This window comes from Lissotriton vulgaris, unplaced genomic scaffold (assembly GCF_964263255.1).
Source record: "Lissotriton vulgaris unplaced genomic scaffold, aLisVul1.2 SCAFFOLD_2100, whole genome shotgun sequence".
Classification (NCBI taxonomy): domain Eukaryota; kingdom Metazoa; phylum Chordata; class Amphibia; order Caudata; family Salamandridae; genus Lissotriton; species Lissotriton vulgaris.
Window position 1 is genome coordinate 79,739 of NW_028249252.1, and position 16,975 is coordinate 96,713.

The 16,975-nt window shown below is 45.2% G+C and overlaps 2 protein-coding genes across 2 annotated transcripts in view; both read left to right on the top strand.

The window, feature by feature from the left end:
* The window catches only part of LOC147663641 (uncharacterized), a 225,493-nt gene that overhangs the window by 66,258 nt on the left and 142,260 nt on the right, over positions 1 to 16,975 (top strand). The window contains exons 2-3 of the mRNA XM_086950302.1: positions 1,656 to 1,727; positions 2,387 to 2,439. The gene's annotated coding sequence lies outside the window, so the exon portion shown is untranslated. The remainder of the gene's footprint in view (positions 1 to 1,655; positions 1,728 to 2,386; positions 2,440 to 16,975) is intronic.
* Positions 2,968 to 5,861, top strand: LOC147663642 (uncharacterized). Its single transcript, XM_086950301.1, has one exon. The coding sequence runs from the start codon at positions 4,068 to 4,070 to the stop codon at positions 5,457 to 5,459; it is 1,392 nt and encodes a 463-aa protein (XP_086806427.1). The 5' UTR covers positions 2,968 to 4,067; the 3' UTR covers positions 5,460 to 5,861.

The following is a 16,975-nucleotide window of genomic DNA, read 5'->3' on the forward strand; positions in this document are numbered from 1 at the left end:
AAACTGTGATTAAGATCCAGTTATTATGTTAGGGAATAACCTTGTAAAATGATTGGTGGCTTTTAGGTGAAGAGTCACAATTCATTATTCATTTTGTGGGTGTGGTTTATTAAGTTACATTTTGTTGTGCCATGTTTTCATGAACATTCATTGATTGCTGTCATTTTTACCTCATCATGAACCATGTTAATAATGTGTTCTCTCTGTCTAAAAACTTAAGAACGTTTCCTTGATTTTTAACTAAGCAGGTTCTAGTCAGTTTGCTATTTGATATTATAAAAAAAGTTTTCTTGTTTCTTAGCACACATTTGTTGTGGTGGTCTGTCTATTGACTTTAGAGCTAGAGTTATTTCTGAGTCTGTCTTTTGATATACTTTGGAGGTTACCTTTATGTGATCCTCTTGCAAATATTATGATCATTATTTCTCTGATTGAGTAACCATGTTTATGCCTTCAGTAATAATTTGAAACCTTTAATATAGCTTTGTAGCTTGTTGTAGCTCCGAAGGCAAGGGCCTTTACCAAGGGAACGGTCCTTTAATGGGCAGTATTGCCTGCTATGGCTGACTATAAGGTCATTACACTTTTTGACCTATGAGGGCAGAATGTGTTACTTAATAAAACAACGGTGTCCCAGAGACCCAGGGGGTTGAAACTCCTCCGGTACTCCGAACTGCTGTAAGCGTGAATGTTGAACAGTTAACAGCCGCATGCAGGACCACAGGGGTTAATTGTTGAGAAATCAAAAACAATCGCTGTGAAAGGAGGCTGAAGTCAGCCCCTGGTTCTCCCTGGGCTTGGCTAAACTGCTTTTCATCATTCAGGTGAGTCGGGAGATACGGGAGATGAGCAGAACCCCCCCTCCTTCCGAGATGCCAGTGACACTGCGAGCTACGGGAGGAAGAAGGGGGGGAGGCTCCTGTGTGTCCTGCTGCAGGCTCTATCTTCTGCCTTCTCCTGTCCAATCCATATATTTCAGAGAGGCAGAGGCTGTGTATTAGGACATTGTAATGTTGAGAGCAGCGGGCCTATATCAGGTTGTATAGGCTGCTGCTGCTTTGTTGTCTTCAATGGAGATCTAAACATTTCAATGTTCCAAGCTTTGTCTCGTGAAGGATTTATTTATGCTGACCCTCTGCATCATCCCTTCAGATAAGTTATAGATAAAAAGCGCCAACACATTGATGCTTTGTTACTTCCATTGCTTGGCATTCAAACTCTGCATCAGTTTGACCTTGAATTGCAGTTGCTCAGAGAGCATGGTTTGTATAAATATAAGAGTCTGGTTGATTTATGAAGTGTGGGCAGAATTATGTTCAAGGACTTTAACATACCTTTGCCAACCAGATTGTTTTGATTTGCAAGTTTCATGGTCTGTAAATGGAAAGATGGGGGTTATGAAGAAGTGGACTGTGTTGTTGGGGTTTGTTCTCTGAGACTGTGGGTGCACTCCATATTCACAGAGACCTTTTCCAGCAAGGGATCATGGTTCTTGGTGAACCAAAAAAGTATTTATTCATACCCATATTTGCTTCACAATGGCCTCCAGAGAACAAGAGATTCTTTTGTGTTGTAAGTTCAGGATGGTTATTTGTAAAATGTGATGAAGTGTGATAGTCGTCTGATGCAAAACTATTTCTTTACTTCCTTTCAAGGTATTCTGGGATGACCAGGCAGTGCAGCGTGGCTGCCACCCTTGGAGGAACAAAATATAATATAACTGTCAGGTAAGGATTCCTATAACTCTTAAGTTTCCTTTTCCCCTGTTTCTACTTTCTCTATTCCCTTTCTTGATCTCAGTCTTTTTTTTTGTCTCTTCAGCTTCAACATTTGACTCCCTCTGTACACTATTCTTGTTGTTATCAAATTTCTGATAATAATATGATGGAGCCACATTCCTCCTGGAAATGTTGGGGGTGTAGTGCAGGTCCGATTCCTTTTTAGGTCGGTTTTGCCCAGCAGTTCCTTAACTATTGGCACATTTGTCTCCTCCTCTACACCAAGTGATACTCTCCCCCCTCTGACTGTTCTTTCGGCGTCTTTTCTCTCTTGATCTAACTTCCATCTCTTTATGTCCTCCTAAACTATCCTTTTCTGTCTTATCTACTACAAGCAAAAGACACAGTATATGTGTGTGAAGACACATGCACACAGGGCTTGCTTTAGGGTGATGCAACCGGTGGAGCTGCACCTAGTGCTGACCTTGGGGGCACTGTCTTTAGAATTAACCTATGGGTTTACAAGCATCTGCTGCACAGTTTCCTGCGCAGGAACATGTGGTGAGAGTGGAAGATAGCCTTTTATCTCTTTCTTCTGTTTTGTGTTTTTCTTTTCTAGACCCTTATTTGTTTCCTTTACTGTTGTGCTGTTTTTTTCTCTTTTTCAGGTGTTGCAGTGCCTGGGTCCTGTTGGAGGAGTGTGATGAGTTCTGGGAACCAAGTAAGTCCTTATCATCCGCACAATTTGAAATAGTGAATTCCACTGAGCTAACTGGACACAGCGTCAGTCTACAGTGGCATTTAAAGCAGTGATTACAACAAAGCGAATTCCTTTGTTCAATAAAATGTCCCTTCCTAGATCACTGGAAAAAGGAATAGATTAACAGTCTAGGTGGGCAGGAGATAATTCATTAAAAGTATTAGAAATATCTCATTGTGATGCAAGCTTTTGCCACAGAAATTGTAAATTGATAGTGTTGGCTGCTGCTGAGAATCTGTGTCACAATATAAGTGCAACTTGTGTTTCTTTCTTAAATAGTAATTACGTTTTCTCTCACATCCATGAGCTCCAGTGATCCGAAGCTCCTGATTTACAGTGTCCCCGAGCTGTTTCACCACTATCAGAAATGATACTCAACTGATTTCCTGGCTTGTTTTTGTCAGTATATTCTTTGTGCAAAGTATAAGGTCATAAATATTTTTTCTTTGTGTTCATTTACAATTTCTGACTCCGTTTCTACAGGTGACTGAAGCATGAACAGAAAAAAGAAGGTTTAAATTTAGAGAAACACAAGGAAAGTTAAAACATTCTTGAGCTCTTAAGAAGAAACACATTCTATGTACCAGGAATGGTGAGGATGTTGGTGCGGAAGAAACTGGTGAATGTGAAAGTTGTCAAATCCCTAAAGGAAAATGACCATAAATGTTTACCAAGTGTCAGTAACTGAGATTGAGGAGAACATTGGCCACAATTGATGCCCACGCAGTGCGCATGGGAATACTCAGTGTTGTAAATTCTGTTTGATGGTTTATGAGAAATACTTTGGAGACGTAAACCCTCCACAACAGATCAGCATCCGTAGATGTGTTGTGATGTGACAGAACCGTCAAAAAGACTAATATCCTCGGTTTACAAGAGCAAGCTTTTGTCTCTGTCTCCTGAAGATGAGAGGAGAGAAAAGGTTGTTTAAAAGAAAGTCATTGTAAATACGCTTTCTCAGATGTCAATTCACCAAAGATGCTGGCTTACCATTTCCAATATAGGAAGATTTTCCCCCACCAACTCTGTCTCTTGAGGTTGATCCGAGGGGTTTCAAAGGGTCCTGTAACTCCAAAGTGGATCATGTACCTCATGTACCTGTCTTAGTCACTGAGCAAAAAAAAGCATATACTGACAGAAAGTATAAAAGGGGCCAGTGTTACGGTGTTGATAATTCATAACCCACCCTGGCAAGCCCTAAGCATCTGTCATTACTTGTATGAAAAAACATACCTAACAGTCAAACACTAAAGGCCAAAGACCTTATCAGTGCTTTTAAAACTCCTAAATCAAATGTGATAAACTAGAATCACTAAATGAGACTAATTAAACTTGAGAGAACTCACCCGGCATAACTTGGAGAACATGAATCCATGAGGGGCCTCTTAATCAATACAAGGGGCTCCTCAGTGAAAGTTAATAAGACAAGTTAGATAGGTGCCTTTAAAGGTAGGAAAATGATCTCCAGGTAAAAACTATCATTAGTTAAAATACATATGTTAAGAAGAGCATCTGAAATGTATTTTAGAAGTTAATGCTGAGTTGTAACATAAACAAGTACACAATCAGAAATCAAATTTAGTCTTAAGATGGCATGTACCCAGGAACAAACCCAACTTGGAGAAACAAACAACTCTAATAAGAGCAATGAATGTGAGAACAGCTTTAGTCATCAATCCCACCTCACTAAACATGAGAAAACTATCGTTGGACGAAAACCCTATCAGTGTCCCGAATGCCAGAAAGTCTTCAATCACAAATCCAGCCTTACGGTACATGAAAGAATCCACACTGAGCTTAAACCGTATCAGTGCTCTGAATGCTGTAAAAGCTTCAGTACCAAATCCAATCTCACTTCACATGAAAGAAACCACACTGGGCATAAACCGTGCTCCACATGTCAAAAAAGCTTCAGTTTTAGTTGCAGTCTGATTCACCATCAGGGAACTCACACTGGCCAAAAACCTTATCAGTGCTCTGAGTGCCGGAAAAGCTTCAGTCGGAAAATAACTCTCACTCACCATGAGAGAACTCACACTGGGCAAAAACCTTATCAGTGCTCTGAATGCTGTAAAAGCTTCAGTCATAAATCCAGCCTTACTGCACATGAAAGGACCCACACTGGACAAAAACCTTACCAGTGCTCTGAGTGCCGGAAAGGATTCAGTCAGAGATCCAGTTTAATTGAACATGAGAGAACTCACACTGGGCAAAAACCTTATCAGTGCTCTGAATGCTGTAAAAGCTTCAGTTATAAATCCAGCCTTACTGCACATGAAAGAACCCACACTGGGCAGAAACCGTATCAGTGTTCTGAATGCCAAAAAGGCTTCTATCACAAATCCGGTTTAACTCAACATGAGAGAATCCATACTGGGCTCAAACCCTATCAGTGCTCTAAATGCCAGAAAAGCTTCAGTCGGAAAAATTTTCTCACTCACCATGAGAGAACTCACACTGGGCAAAAACCGTATCAGTGCTCTGAATGCTGTAAAAGCTTCAGTCAAAAATCCAGCCTTACTACACATGAAAGGACCCACACTGGACAAAAACCTTATCAGTGCTCTGAATGCTGTAAAAGCTTCAGTCAGAAACACAACCTTACTGTACATGAAACAACCCACACTGGGCATAAACGGTATCAGTGTTCTGAATGCCAAAAAGGTTTCTATCACAAATTCGGTTTAACTCTACATGAGAGAATCCATACTGGGCTCAAACAGTATCAGTGCTCTGAATGTCAGAAAAGCTTCAGTCTGAAAAAGACTCTCACTAGACATGAGAGAACTCACACTGGGGAAAAACCTTATCAGTGCTCTGAATGCCAAAAAAGCTTTGGTCAGAAATCCAACCTTGCTGTGCATGAAAGGACCCACACTGGGCATAAACCATATCAGTGCCCTGAATGCCACAAAAGCTTCAGATTGAAATCAACTCTCACTAGACATGAGAGAACTCACACTGGGGAAAAACTTTCTTAGCTCTTTGAATGCTGGAAAAGTTTCAGTCGGAAATCTGGTCCCACTCAACCTGTGAGAACTTACCTGGAAAAATCCTTGTAATTGTTCTAAATGCCAGGAAAGGGTCTGCTGGTGATTCAGTTTCATTCAACAAGAGAGAACCCACAATGAGAAAGAAAATGACCCGTGCTCTCAATGTGACAAAAACTTCAGCTGTAAATGTAACTTTCCACATAAGAGAGACAATGTGGGAGAATAAAAGGTGCTCACTGTCAACCCTGAGGAGGAGCTTTCAGCATTGCAAAACATTTACATGAAGCAGCCACAAAGACATCAATCCATTGATTGTCCAACAAACTGTCTACTGAGAACAGCGCACAGCGAGGGATGGAAATGCTTGAATTAACCTCATTCTTTTGTAACTATTTGTGGCCTCATTCATTCAGTGTGTTTTGTTCCCTGAGTGTTTATAAGCAGTGGCTCTGACCCACAAAGGCCATTCGATCCTGAACTTTGAGCCCACGCTGCTAGGATCTGGAATGCAGGTAACTTCAAACTGTTTCCAGTGTTAACGAGCCTCACCAGGGGGCTGCAGCAGAAGTCCCATTGTCGTAGGTCTCTATGGGACCAATATCTGTTCATGTCTGTACCACGTAGGGCTGATCACTGAGAAAAACTAAAGGTGATGGGTGGACTGGTAGTTAATCTTGGCAACATCCCGCCACATCATTTTCTATTCTCCGTGCCACTAAAGACAAGGCCAACCATATGCAAACCATTTGTGGCCCCACCCTAAATAGTCCTAATGATTTCTGTTCCAATGGGACATGGCCTCGTATTACAAAGATCCACATGAGTGGCCTCTTTCCATCTTCTTTTTGTTTCAAATAGAACCTGCTATCCCTTTAACCATGCCTCAGGCCTGCCACGTTCCATGCTTTGGCTCTTATCATCAACCTTGAACCATCTCCATAACTTGGCAGCTGTTGTAATTGCTTGAAGTTTCACACATTTTGATGGCCGTGGATTCAGGTTCAACTTGATGACCCAACTCTACTCTGTGGGAATTTTGCACTTCAAGCCACTTCTGTGCAGCTCATCACCTTCTGAGACTGATTCAGCCAAAAACCTTGCATCAAATTCCAGTGTTAATCATCACCAGAGACTAAACTTATCTTTGCCCTCTCGAGCATAGCTACCGAAGTCAACTACAATTTTGTAGGTGACTTCCTGATTGATTCAGTGGATCTACTAGTTTTTTATTCATTTACCTTTTTGTTTGGCTTTGACAGTTGTTTTTGCTAATTAATGATCCTTACATCACAGCCCACCTTTAGATTTTGCTTCTGAATAATTATTAAATTTTCTTTTTGATCTAAACTTGGTTTGAATCTTAAAGTTCCTTGTCCATTTTTAATAAACTGTATTGAAATGTGTGACTTCCACTGTTTTGCTCTACCTACACACCATGCTCCTGTCGCGTTCTAATCTAGGACCCCGATCAATACTGTGACCTTATGCCCCTATACGGCTATAATCCATTTATTCCCCTATATTGGCATAAACGATCAAATGCAATATTCAGAAACTCGTCTCTGGCCTCACACGATCAGAGCCACATTTCAGAATCACTTCCTCTGCAGCTCATTAGAGCAAATGACACAGCAGAAGCCACTATCTAAGATTCCTAGATTACACTCCGAGTTCTTCAACAAGATAAAAACTCAGCAACCTGGGAAAGCCCCGCTTGCTATGTTTTGATTAGTAATAGAACTCTAATGAGCACTAAGAGACGATCACTTCCTAGTGACATCTTTATTGACGTCTTATGTCCAAAAACTTACGTCAAACCAGGCACCTTTCAGGTATAAATATTACCAATGTTGCCTTAAGCAAACGCTGATGCTGATGCTATCGCTGCCTCGACGACATCGATGATAGCGATGGTGTGGTGAACATAGGAGCAGAACAGCTGTCCCCCTGCAGAGCCCAGCAGATACTAGCTGCCCACGGACGCTGCCCCTCCTCCTCTTCCTCGACGCGCTGAGAGAGACGCTGTCTTTTCTCCTGCCGAGAAATCCAGCTCTGGCGTTTCCAGCCCACTCTTGCGAGTGACTGGGATATCGAGTCCTGGAAGGAGATACAAGACCTCCAACATTCTTTTCCAGAGGTATGGTGTTGACTAAACCCTTAGAGAGAATTCTTGAAGCAAACCTTGGCAAAACCAACTTAACTAAAACTGCTACTTACTTACTCCCTCCCAAGTATTAGGCTTAGGTCAGGTACACTGGGGTAGGCGTAGTTAGAAGCACCAGTTGAGTACGTTAGCCTACTGTATATATGAATGAATATATGTTTTATTCATTTTAAACCATTGTATGGCTAAGAAACCATATCAATGTTTTTACAGTATTATTTCGCAATACTCATTTTACTGTACGCACTTTTTTATAATAACTAGTCTTGCAATTGTGGCAATTCATTTCTCTTGTATGAGAATAAAGACTGTTCAATAAATAATACCTTTTTATTAAAAACGCCTGTCTCTCTATTCTCTGCACTTTGGTGAAAGTAATCTGCACAAAACTGACTGAGTAAAATAACTGTCTATTGTTTCACACGACTCTAGAGATTGACTCTTATTCTAAGGAGCAAAGTTGTCATGTTTATGCGGTTGTTAGAAAACTGAATCCCTTCTTGTCTGTACCAGGGAAGCTGATCACTTCCTATTCAGTCAAGAAAGTTTCCAGTGACCTCTGAGCTAGTTGGTAACAAACCCAATTAAGTTTAGCATAGTCAGTGGAGACCTGGAAGATCCGCACTTCTACGTCCATACTACTGTTTATGTTATTCCAATGCGCAGGGCCTATTGGGAAAATAGGAACTACACTACACTCCCATCTCTTCTAGTGCGGATGATAATGTGAGAACTGTAACAAGATCACAATCAAGGGCTGTATTGAGAAATAATTGTCTTCCAAGTCACACAGTAGTTTGTAGTTCTTTATTTGTCTTTTATATGTACATCCCCCCATTCCCTTCCAAGGTAGAGTATAGTTTGCGAAGCATGACTCTCTTGTGGCCCGCTCCCCAGATTAAGTCCATAAGAACAGAAACAGAGTCCAATGTCCTAAAGAAGCGCCGAGGCGGGTAAACTAGAGGTGTCGAAAATCAGTATACCGTATTTTCCGACGTATAAGACGACTTTTTAACCCCTTAAAATGTTCTCGAAAGTCGGGGGTCGTCTTATACGCCGGGTACAAAATTTTATGGTATGTTTTCATGCGCTTTTTCATAGCGAGGACTTCACTCGAAGGTGTCAAACCGCTTCACAATAGGAAATAACAAGAAACAACACACCTTATGTTAAAAAATACAGCCACCGGCCCTGGCAACGTCCACACCCAGGCCCCGCGCCATGAATTGTGCAAGTATCGAAAGCGAGCGTTTTTTTGTCATAGCGAGGACTTCACTCGAAGGTGTCAGACCGCTTCACAATAGGAAATAACAAGAAACAACACACCTTATGTCAAAAAATACAGCCACCGGCCCTGGCAACGTCCACACCCAGGCCCCGCGCCATGAATTGTGCAAGTAGTATCAAAAGCGAGCGTTTTTTTGTCATAGCGAGGACTTCACTCGAAGGTGTCAGACCGCTTCACAATAGGAAATAACAAGAAACAACACACCTTATGTCAAAAAATACAGCCACCGGCCCTGGCAACGCCATGAAGTATCGAAAGCGAGCGTTTTTTTCATAGCAAAGACTTCACTCGAAGGTGTCAAACCGCTTCACAAGCGAGCAAATGGCGCCATGAGTCTTACCTCGACTGCCGCTGCCGCTGTACACGCGCCTCCAACCGCTTGCACATCCCCAGGCAGACGAGGCAGCAGGACGAGGCAGCAGGACGTCCGAAACACGGTACATGGTAATGGGCAGCCAGCGCCGAAGATGGCAGCGCCCAGTGTGTTGACACGTTTGGCACGTTTGCCACGTTTTGGCACGCGCACCTCTCCCCTTGACATGGGCGTGGCATAGAAAGGGGACTGTAGAATGTTCCCGAATGTTACCGAAGGCAGTAGAGCACTTGCCGTGATTGGCTTGTTGTTGCGAAGAGGAAAGGCAGTCTGGTGAGCAGATAGCGTATTTGCCGTACCGTACGTGTGGTGTTGAAGACAGTCTGCACCTGTTCATACTGTACAGCACCAGTACATCGAGTGCAAATGGCTGACAGTCAAGAACCCGGCAAGGCTCCAGCAGCACATTCCGTGCAAATGGCAGACAGCGAAGAACCCGGCAAGGCTCCTGCAGCGCATCCAGTGCAAATGGCTGGCAGTCAAGAACTCAGCAAGGCTCCAGCAGTGGCAAGAAGAAGGAAATATGAAGCCAGTTACAAACTTAAAGTTGTGGATTTTGCCACGGAACATAATAACTGTGCTGCTGCTAGACAATATGGAGTGACAGAAAAGATGGTTCGGGCCTGGAGAGCAAATGAGCAAGCATTACGGAGTATGCCATGGGGCAAGTGTGCACTAAGAAGAGGCACCCCACATTGGCCAGAACTGGAAAAGCATGTAAAAGACATGGTGGCCGAGCATCGGCAAAGCGGGTATGTCGTGACCCAAAATAAAATCCGATTGGTTGCACTTCAGTGGGCCAAATCTAATCCAGATCTCAGCCACAGATTTAAGGCCACTGTATCCTGGTGTACCAGATTCTTGGGAAGGCATAATCTGGTATTGCGGCAAAAGACAAAAATTGCCCAGAAATTACCTGCGGATCTTGATGCCAAAATGCATAGCTTCCATCGCTACGTTATTAGGCTGCGCAATGAACATGGCTATGCGCTAAGTAGCATCGGAAACATGGATGAAACTCCAATGAATTTTGATATGATTGCCAACAAAACTGTCCATCAAAAAGGCGAAAAGACAATTTTAATAAAAACAACAGGACATGAGAAGTCCAGTTTCACAGTGGTACTTGCATGCACAGCTGATGGTGGCAAACTGAGACCAATGGTTATTTTTAAAAGAAAAACAATGCCGAAACTCAAGTTTCCTGTTGGTTGTTTTGTGCATGTGAATGAGAAAGGATGGATGGATGAAGAAGGGGTAAAGCTATGGCTTGATAACGTATGGAGCAGGCGACCAGGTGGACTTCTACAAAGGCGTAGTCTACTGGTGTGGGATATGTTCAGGGCTCATTTAACTCCCAGCACCAAGCAAAGGCTGGCAAGACTAAAAACAGATGCTGCAGTTATACCTGGAGGACTGACATCGTTGGTGCAGCCACTGGATGTGTGCCTAAACAAGCCATTTAAAGATCGCATCCGAGAACAGTGGAATGAGTGGATGGTTAGCGGTGAAAAAACATTCACAAAAGGAGGAAACATGCGTGCTCCACAGTTGGATGTTTTGTGCACCTTTGTTATAAAGGCCTGGAACGACATCGATGCAGAGACTGTAATAAAGTCTTTCAAGAAGTGTGGCATATCAAATTCATTAGATGGTATGGAGGACGACTATCTGTGGGAAGGTGAAGAGGATGCCGAAGAAGAGACCACATCATCTGATACGGAATTGGTACAAGATCCATACGATGACTGCCTTACAGATGTACCACAAGATCTCATTGACTTACTTATGAGATCAGATGACGAAGAGGAGGATTTTGAAGGCTTTTAAAGGGAACGTTGTAAATCCTGTAGAAATCGCTTGGATTTATGGGAAGTTATGGAACGTTTAATCCACTTGCACTGTTTCATGCACTAATTTATGTTTGCCGTACCGTACCGGTATATTCAGAAGTGACAGTTTTTGATATGGTTTTAAATAAAAATATTCCGAGTAAAGCAAGATTGTTTATACAACCAATTTGTTTGCGTTCAGTCTTTGAGTTTGTAAAATAAACGCTTATAGGTACCCACTGCCCACTGATAAAGCCTTACTGCTCACCCACAGGGAGGAGGACTAGACTAATACGGTAAGTTCAAAATACCGGTACATTCTCGGAATGGCTATGCTGCGCTGGAAGTGAGGGGTCGTCTTATACGGCGAGTATAGCACAAAACCTAAAATTTTTCTGGCAAAGTAGGGGGTCGTCTTATACGCCGGGTCGTCTTATACGCCGGAAAATACGGTAAATGTATTAACAGCATTTTTGCAACTTCCACTCTACCCATGGGTCGATAGTGGCAGGGAGCCCCAAAACGACAGGGAGCTGCTAACATTGGACATCACCTAAGTTGCCCAGTATAAGTTCATCATCGGTGTGGTACGTTCACCCCTAAATACCTGAAGATGTCAGGGTGCCACCCCAGTGCTAATTGGGGCAGCACTTCCTGTTCTAAGTTGTGAGTTTGCACATTGAATATAAGTTGGATTTGGTCCAATTTAGCCTCAGTCCAGAAGTCCTACCAAAAACGTCTAGAACATCCATCACCTGTGGTAGATCGCCTGCACATTCCTGAGGTACACAAATACATCATCAGCATACATTGATATGGCCTCCCAATTTGGCCCACTCCGTATACCGACTGCTGGGTCCTGCGAATGAAACAGGCCAGCGAACAGGTCCATGACTAAGGGTGGTGTCTCAGCCTGAGTATGGCTCTTACTGCGGTGCCACTCAGATGTTGCTGAGGAGGATGTGGGCGGTACCACTACACTACTGGGGACAGGTCTAGAAAGGCCTCCCTCTTCTTCACCTTCCACCGCAATAATATCGTCCCCTGATTCTTCATGCCCAACTTCAATGGGTTGAGTTGGGGTAGTTTTACTTAACGAAAGTGCTGATGTGCGTGAAACTAGGTTCATAAATACTGCACTGGGTAATTCTCCTCTACACCAACACGCTGGCCCACATCCGGACAGGCAGAGATCTCAGTTTCTTTTGAAGCATGAGCCTAAGTGGGTTAATGAAAACAACAGCAGCACAAAGGAAAGTAATCCATTCTACCATTAACAACATGCTTAGGTTGGAGGGGCAGTTCCAACGCAACCACCCAAAGGCACGGTAGTACAATGCGAAGCTTGCTAAAATGTTAGCAATGGACCTTCTCCCTTTTTCATTTATGGAAGGGGTGGGTTTCCTTAAATTTGTGTCAGCCATCTCCCCTAAATGGAAGGTACCCAGCTGGTCCTATTTCGCAAGAAACCTGTGGAAAAGTCCCCAGCTATGAAACATCCAAGTGGTTGAATCCTGGTCAGTTCTATCCAAAATCCTTCCTCACAATCTGTATTTCATACAGAAATTTTCAATATACAATCACACTTAAAACTCCACTCCTGAATTAATGCAAGCACTCTCGCAATCACGCTGTGTATACATAATACATAAATACCATCTGGGACACTCACCCAAAACAAATATTATATAACTCTGTGTTTAAATATTAGATTGTGCATGAGTCAGGCTCCCACTGAAACCCGCTTTAAAAGAGACCAGCCAATGCAATAATAAAAACACATTAACACAACCAAGATTCCCCAAGATGAATAATCCCTGAAGTTAAAACAAACTGCATATCCATCGCCCTGACAGCCTAGTAATGCTGCATCTGTGTGGCGTGCTGGATTGTAAATGCCATTTTTGTATTGTGTGTCTTAAGACCATCCATGTCTGTGACTAGTGTTGCCATCTCAGCTGGTTTTAGGTGTCAATCCTGTCTGTAACATCTAAAAATCTAAAACCCCAGGTCTTTACAGGTATAAATGCTTGCTTATGTGAAAAATTCAATGCTGGAGCCTGGAGGCAGCTGTTCCATCAGCGGCCACCAGAGGGCGCTCCTCGCCTGCTGATGAAACCCACTGAACTGCATATTGGATGAAAGGAGAAGGGTTTCCTCTTCCGGGTCTGCGGTGGCAAAAACAGCACCAGCAGCGATGCTGACATCACTTCCAGCCTCTCCTGGTGTATTTAGCCTGCTCCAGAGCTGGAAAGGCACCCCTGTCTGCTGGGCAGTTACCTTCATCTTCCGACCCTCTCAGACCCCAGATCTGCCCCCCCTCAGATCCCAGATCAGCCCCCTCCCAGACCTCATATCTGCCCCTCCCCCCAAGCCCCAGGGGGAGGAGAGAGCCTGGACAGGTTTCTGCTCAGGTAGGAGATTGTCAGCACCTTCTGCTGTGTTTGTAGAAATAGACTGAATAATCCTGGAGGGAATCTCTGCAGGAGCCAGGCTGAGATGGGCTCTTCTATCTGGGGGCCCCTGGGGCTGAGCGGGGCTCTTCTATCCGGGGGCCTCTGGGGCTAAGCTGGGCTCTTCTATCCGGGGCCCCTGGGGCTGAGCTGGGCTCTTCTGTCCGGGGGCCCTGAGGCTGAGCTGGGCCCTTCTATCCGGGGGCCCCTGGGGCTGAGCTGGGCTCTTCTATACGGCGCCTCTGGGGCTGAGCTGGGCCCTTCTATTTGGGGGTCTGTGGTATTGGGTTCCCAAGGCCTACATGCTCCGCAGAACACCCACTTACACCATAAGAACTGTTGGCACAGAAACTGAAAAGTACAAAAGACAAGTTTATTAAGACCCCATGGGGTGGTGGTACATTCCTACAGCACCCTTCGGCAATGCAAGAAGTATCACCCCGAACATCGGTGCGAGTTCTTCTTTTATACACATTTACAGTAATAAAAAGGTAGGCGGTACATGGTCACAGAGTTTAGGTACATATATGGTCATTTTTGGAGCACAGCCAACTCATGGGAGGGGTTACAAGACCACTGGTCAGTTTGGCGGAACATTCCAAAAGGGTGACTGGTCAGTCGGAACTGCGCATGTACAAGCTTGACCGCTACTAAAAATAGCCTGTTGCTGGGCAAACTCGAGTGGTCAGTAACACGGACAAAGGACAAAAGGGCATGCTGACCACGAGGCGGCTCATTCTCTAAAATGGCCGCCGTAACATACAAAATGGCGTTTTCGTGTAAGGCCAAGATAAGAAGAAAAACATGTAGCAAAGCTAAACGCTAACCCAGTCATTGTCAAATTACGACAGGCCCTGGGGCTGAGCTGGGCTCTTCTCTCCGGGGGCCTCTGGGGCTAAGCTGGGCTCTTCTTTCCAAGGGCCCCTGGGGCTGAGCTGGGCTCTTCTATCCGGTGGCCTCTGGGGCTAAGCTGGGCTCTTCTTTCCAAGGGCCCCTGGGGCTGAGCTGGGCTCTTCTATCCGGGGCCCCTGGGGCTGAGCTGGGTTCTTCAATCCGGGGGCCCTGAGGCTGAGCTGGGCCCTTCTATCCAGGGGCCCCTGGGGCTGAGCTGGGCTCTTCTATCCGGGCCCCTGGGGCTGAGCTGGGCTCTTCTATCCGGGGGCCCCTGGGGCTAGGCTGGGCTCTTCTATCTAGGGGCCCTGGGGCTGAGTTGGGCTCTTCTATCCGGGGGCCCCTGGGGCTGAGCTGGGCTCTCCTATCCGGGGGCCTCTGGGGCTGAGCTGGGCTCTTCTATTCGGGGGCCCTGGGGCTCAGCTGCGCTCTTCTATTCGGGGGCCCAGGGGCTGAGCTGGGCTCTTCTATCCGGGAGCCCCTGGGGCTGAGCTGGGCTCTTCTATCCAAGGGCCCTGGGGCTGAGCTGGGCTCTTCTATCAGGGGCCTCTGGGGCTGAGCTGGGCTCTTCTATCCGGGGGCCCCTGAGGCTGAGCTGGGCTCTTCTATCTGAGGACCCCTGGGGCTGAGCTGGGCTCTTCTATCCAGGGCCCCTGGGGCTGAACTGGGCTCTTCTATCCGGGGCCCTTGGGGCTGAGCTGGGCTCTTCTATCCAGGGGCCCTGAGGCTGAGCTGGGCTCTTCTATCCGGTGGCACCTGGGGCTGAGCTGGGCTCTTCTATCCGGGGGCCCCTGGGGCTGAGCTGGGCTCTTCTATCCAGGGCCCCTGGGCCTGAACTGGGCTCTTCTATCCGGGGCCCTTGGGGCTGAACTGGGCTCTTCTATCCAGGGGCCTTGAGGCTGAGCTGAGCTCTTCTATCCGGGGCCCCTGGGGCTGAGCTGGGCTCTTCTATCCGGGGGCCCCTGGGGCTGAGCTGGGCTCTTCTATCCAGGGGCCCCTGGGGCTGAGCTGGGCTCTTCTATCTGGGGCCCCTAGGGGGCTTTCCTTCCGGCCCTGGGGGTGTTTATGGGCATCATTTGTGTTAAAGAGGGGATCTGTGCACTTCTGCACTGCATTTTACTGCGCTGTGAGGAGTCTGTGCGTGCTGCACTGTATTTCACTGCACAGTAAGTTATGTGTGTGCACTGCCTCTTAATGCACTCTGATGAATCTCGGCATACTGGACTGTATATTACTGCACTATGGTAAATATGTTCCACTGCATCTTACTGCAGTGTGAGGAATCTGTGCATGCTGCTCTACATACTACTGCACTGTGAGGAATCAGTACCACTGCACTGATCTGTACTGCACATGCATTCTGCCCGTATCCTACTGCACTGTGAGACACCTGTGCATGCTGCACTGCTTTTTACAGCATTGAGGAATCTGTGCACACTGCTTTTTATTACACTTTACGAAATTTGAGCACGCTGCGGTGCATTATACCGCAATATGAGGGATCTGTGCACACTGTTCTGCATCTTACTACACTTTAAGAAATATGTGCACGCTGCACTGCATCTTACTACAATATGAAGGATCTGTGCACACTCTTCTGCATCTTACTACACTATAAGAAATCTGTGCACGCTACACTGCATCATACTACAATATGAGGAATCTGTGCACACTGTACTGCATCTTACTACACTGAGTAATCTGTTCACACCACACTGTTTTTTCTATGTGACGGCAATATATGGGCTGCACTGCTTTTTGTTGTACTGACGAATCTGTGCACACTGCACTGCTTTTTACTATGCTCGGTGTATACGCTTCATTACTTGTAATTGACTATGATAAAGCATTGCATGCAGTAGTTTACCAAACAATGAGATATATGTGCACATTGCACTACTGTTTGCTGCACCTTGAGAAATAATGGGACGATGCAAAGCCTTTTACTACTTGAGGAGAAATCAGTGTACACTTCAGTGATGTTTACTGTACTCTGGAATCTGTACACACTAAGCTGCTGTATGAAAAATATGTGCACAATGGATTGTGCATTCTGAACTGCTGTTTAATACATTTTGAAAAATCTTTTAACGCTACTGAGATTTGTTCTGATCAATTAGTAATGTGTGCGTACCTCACTGCTTTTCTGCTACACTGTTAGAGCACTATTAGCACCATGAGAAATCTGTTATGCCCTTTGGTTTAAAAAATGGCCCTGTCACCTTCCAGTGGTTGGTGAATCAAGTCCTGACTGGGTTGGAGTCCTTTAGTGCAGCTTATCTTGATGGTATTGCTGTCTTGAGTTCCACCTGGCAGGATCACCTGATCCACCTTGGGAAGGTTTTAAAAGCCCTGCAAACTGCAGGCCTAACCATCAAGTCATCCAAATGCCAGCTAGGGCATCTGTGGTGTACTAGGGCCACCTTGTTGGTGGAGGCCAGGTACAACCCTTAGAGCCCAAGAGCCAGGTTATCCTGGACTAGGCATCTCCAACAACCCAGGC

Coding starts and splice junctions, on each gene's coding strand:
- LOC147663642 (XM_086950301.1), top strand. CDS start 4,068: ATGGCATGTACCCAGGAACAAACCCAACTTGGAGAAACAAACAACTCT.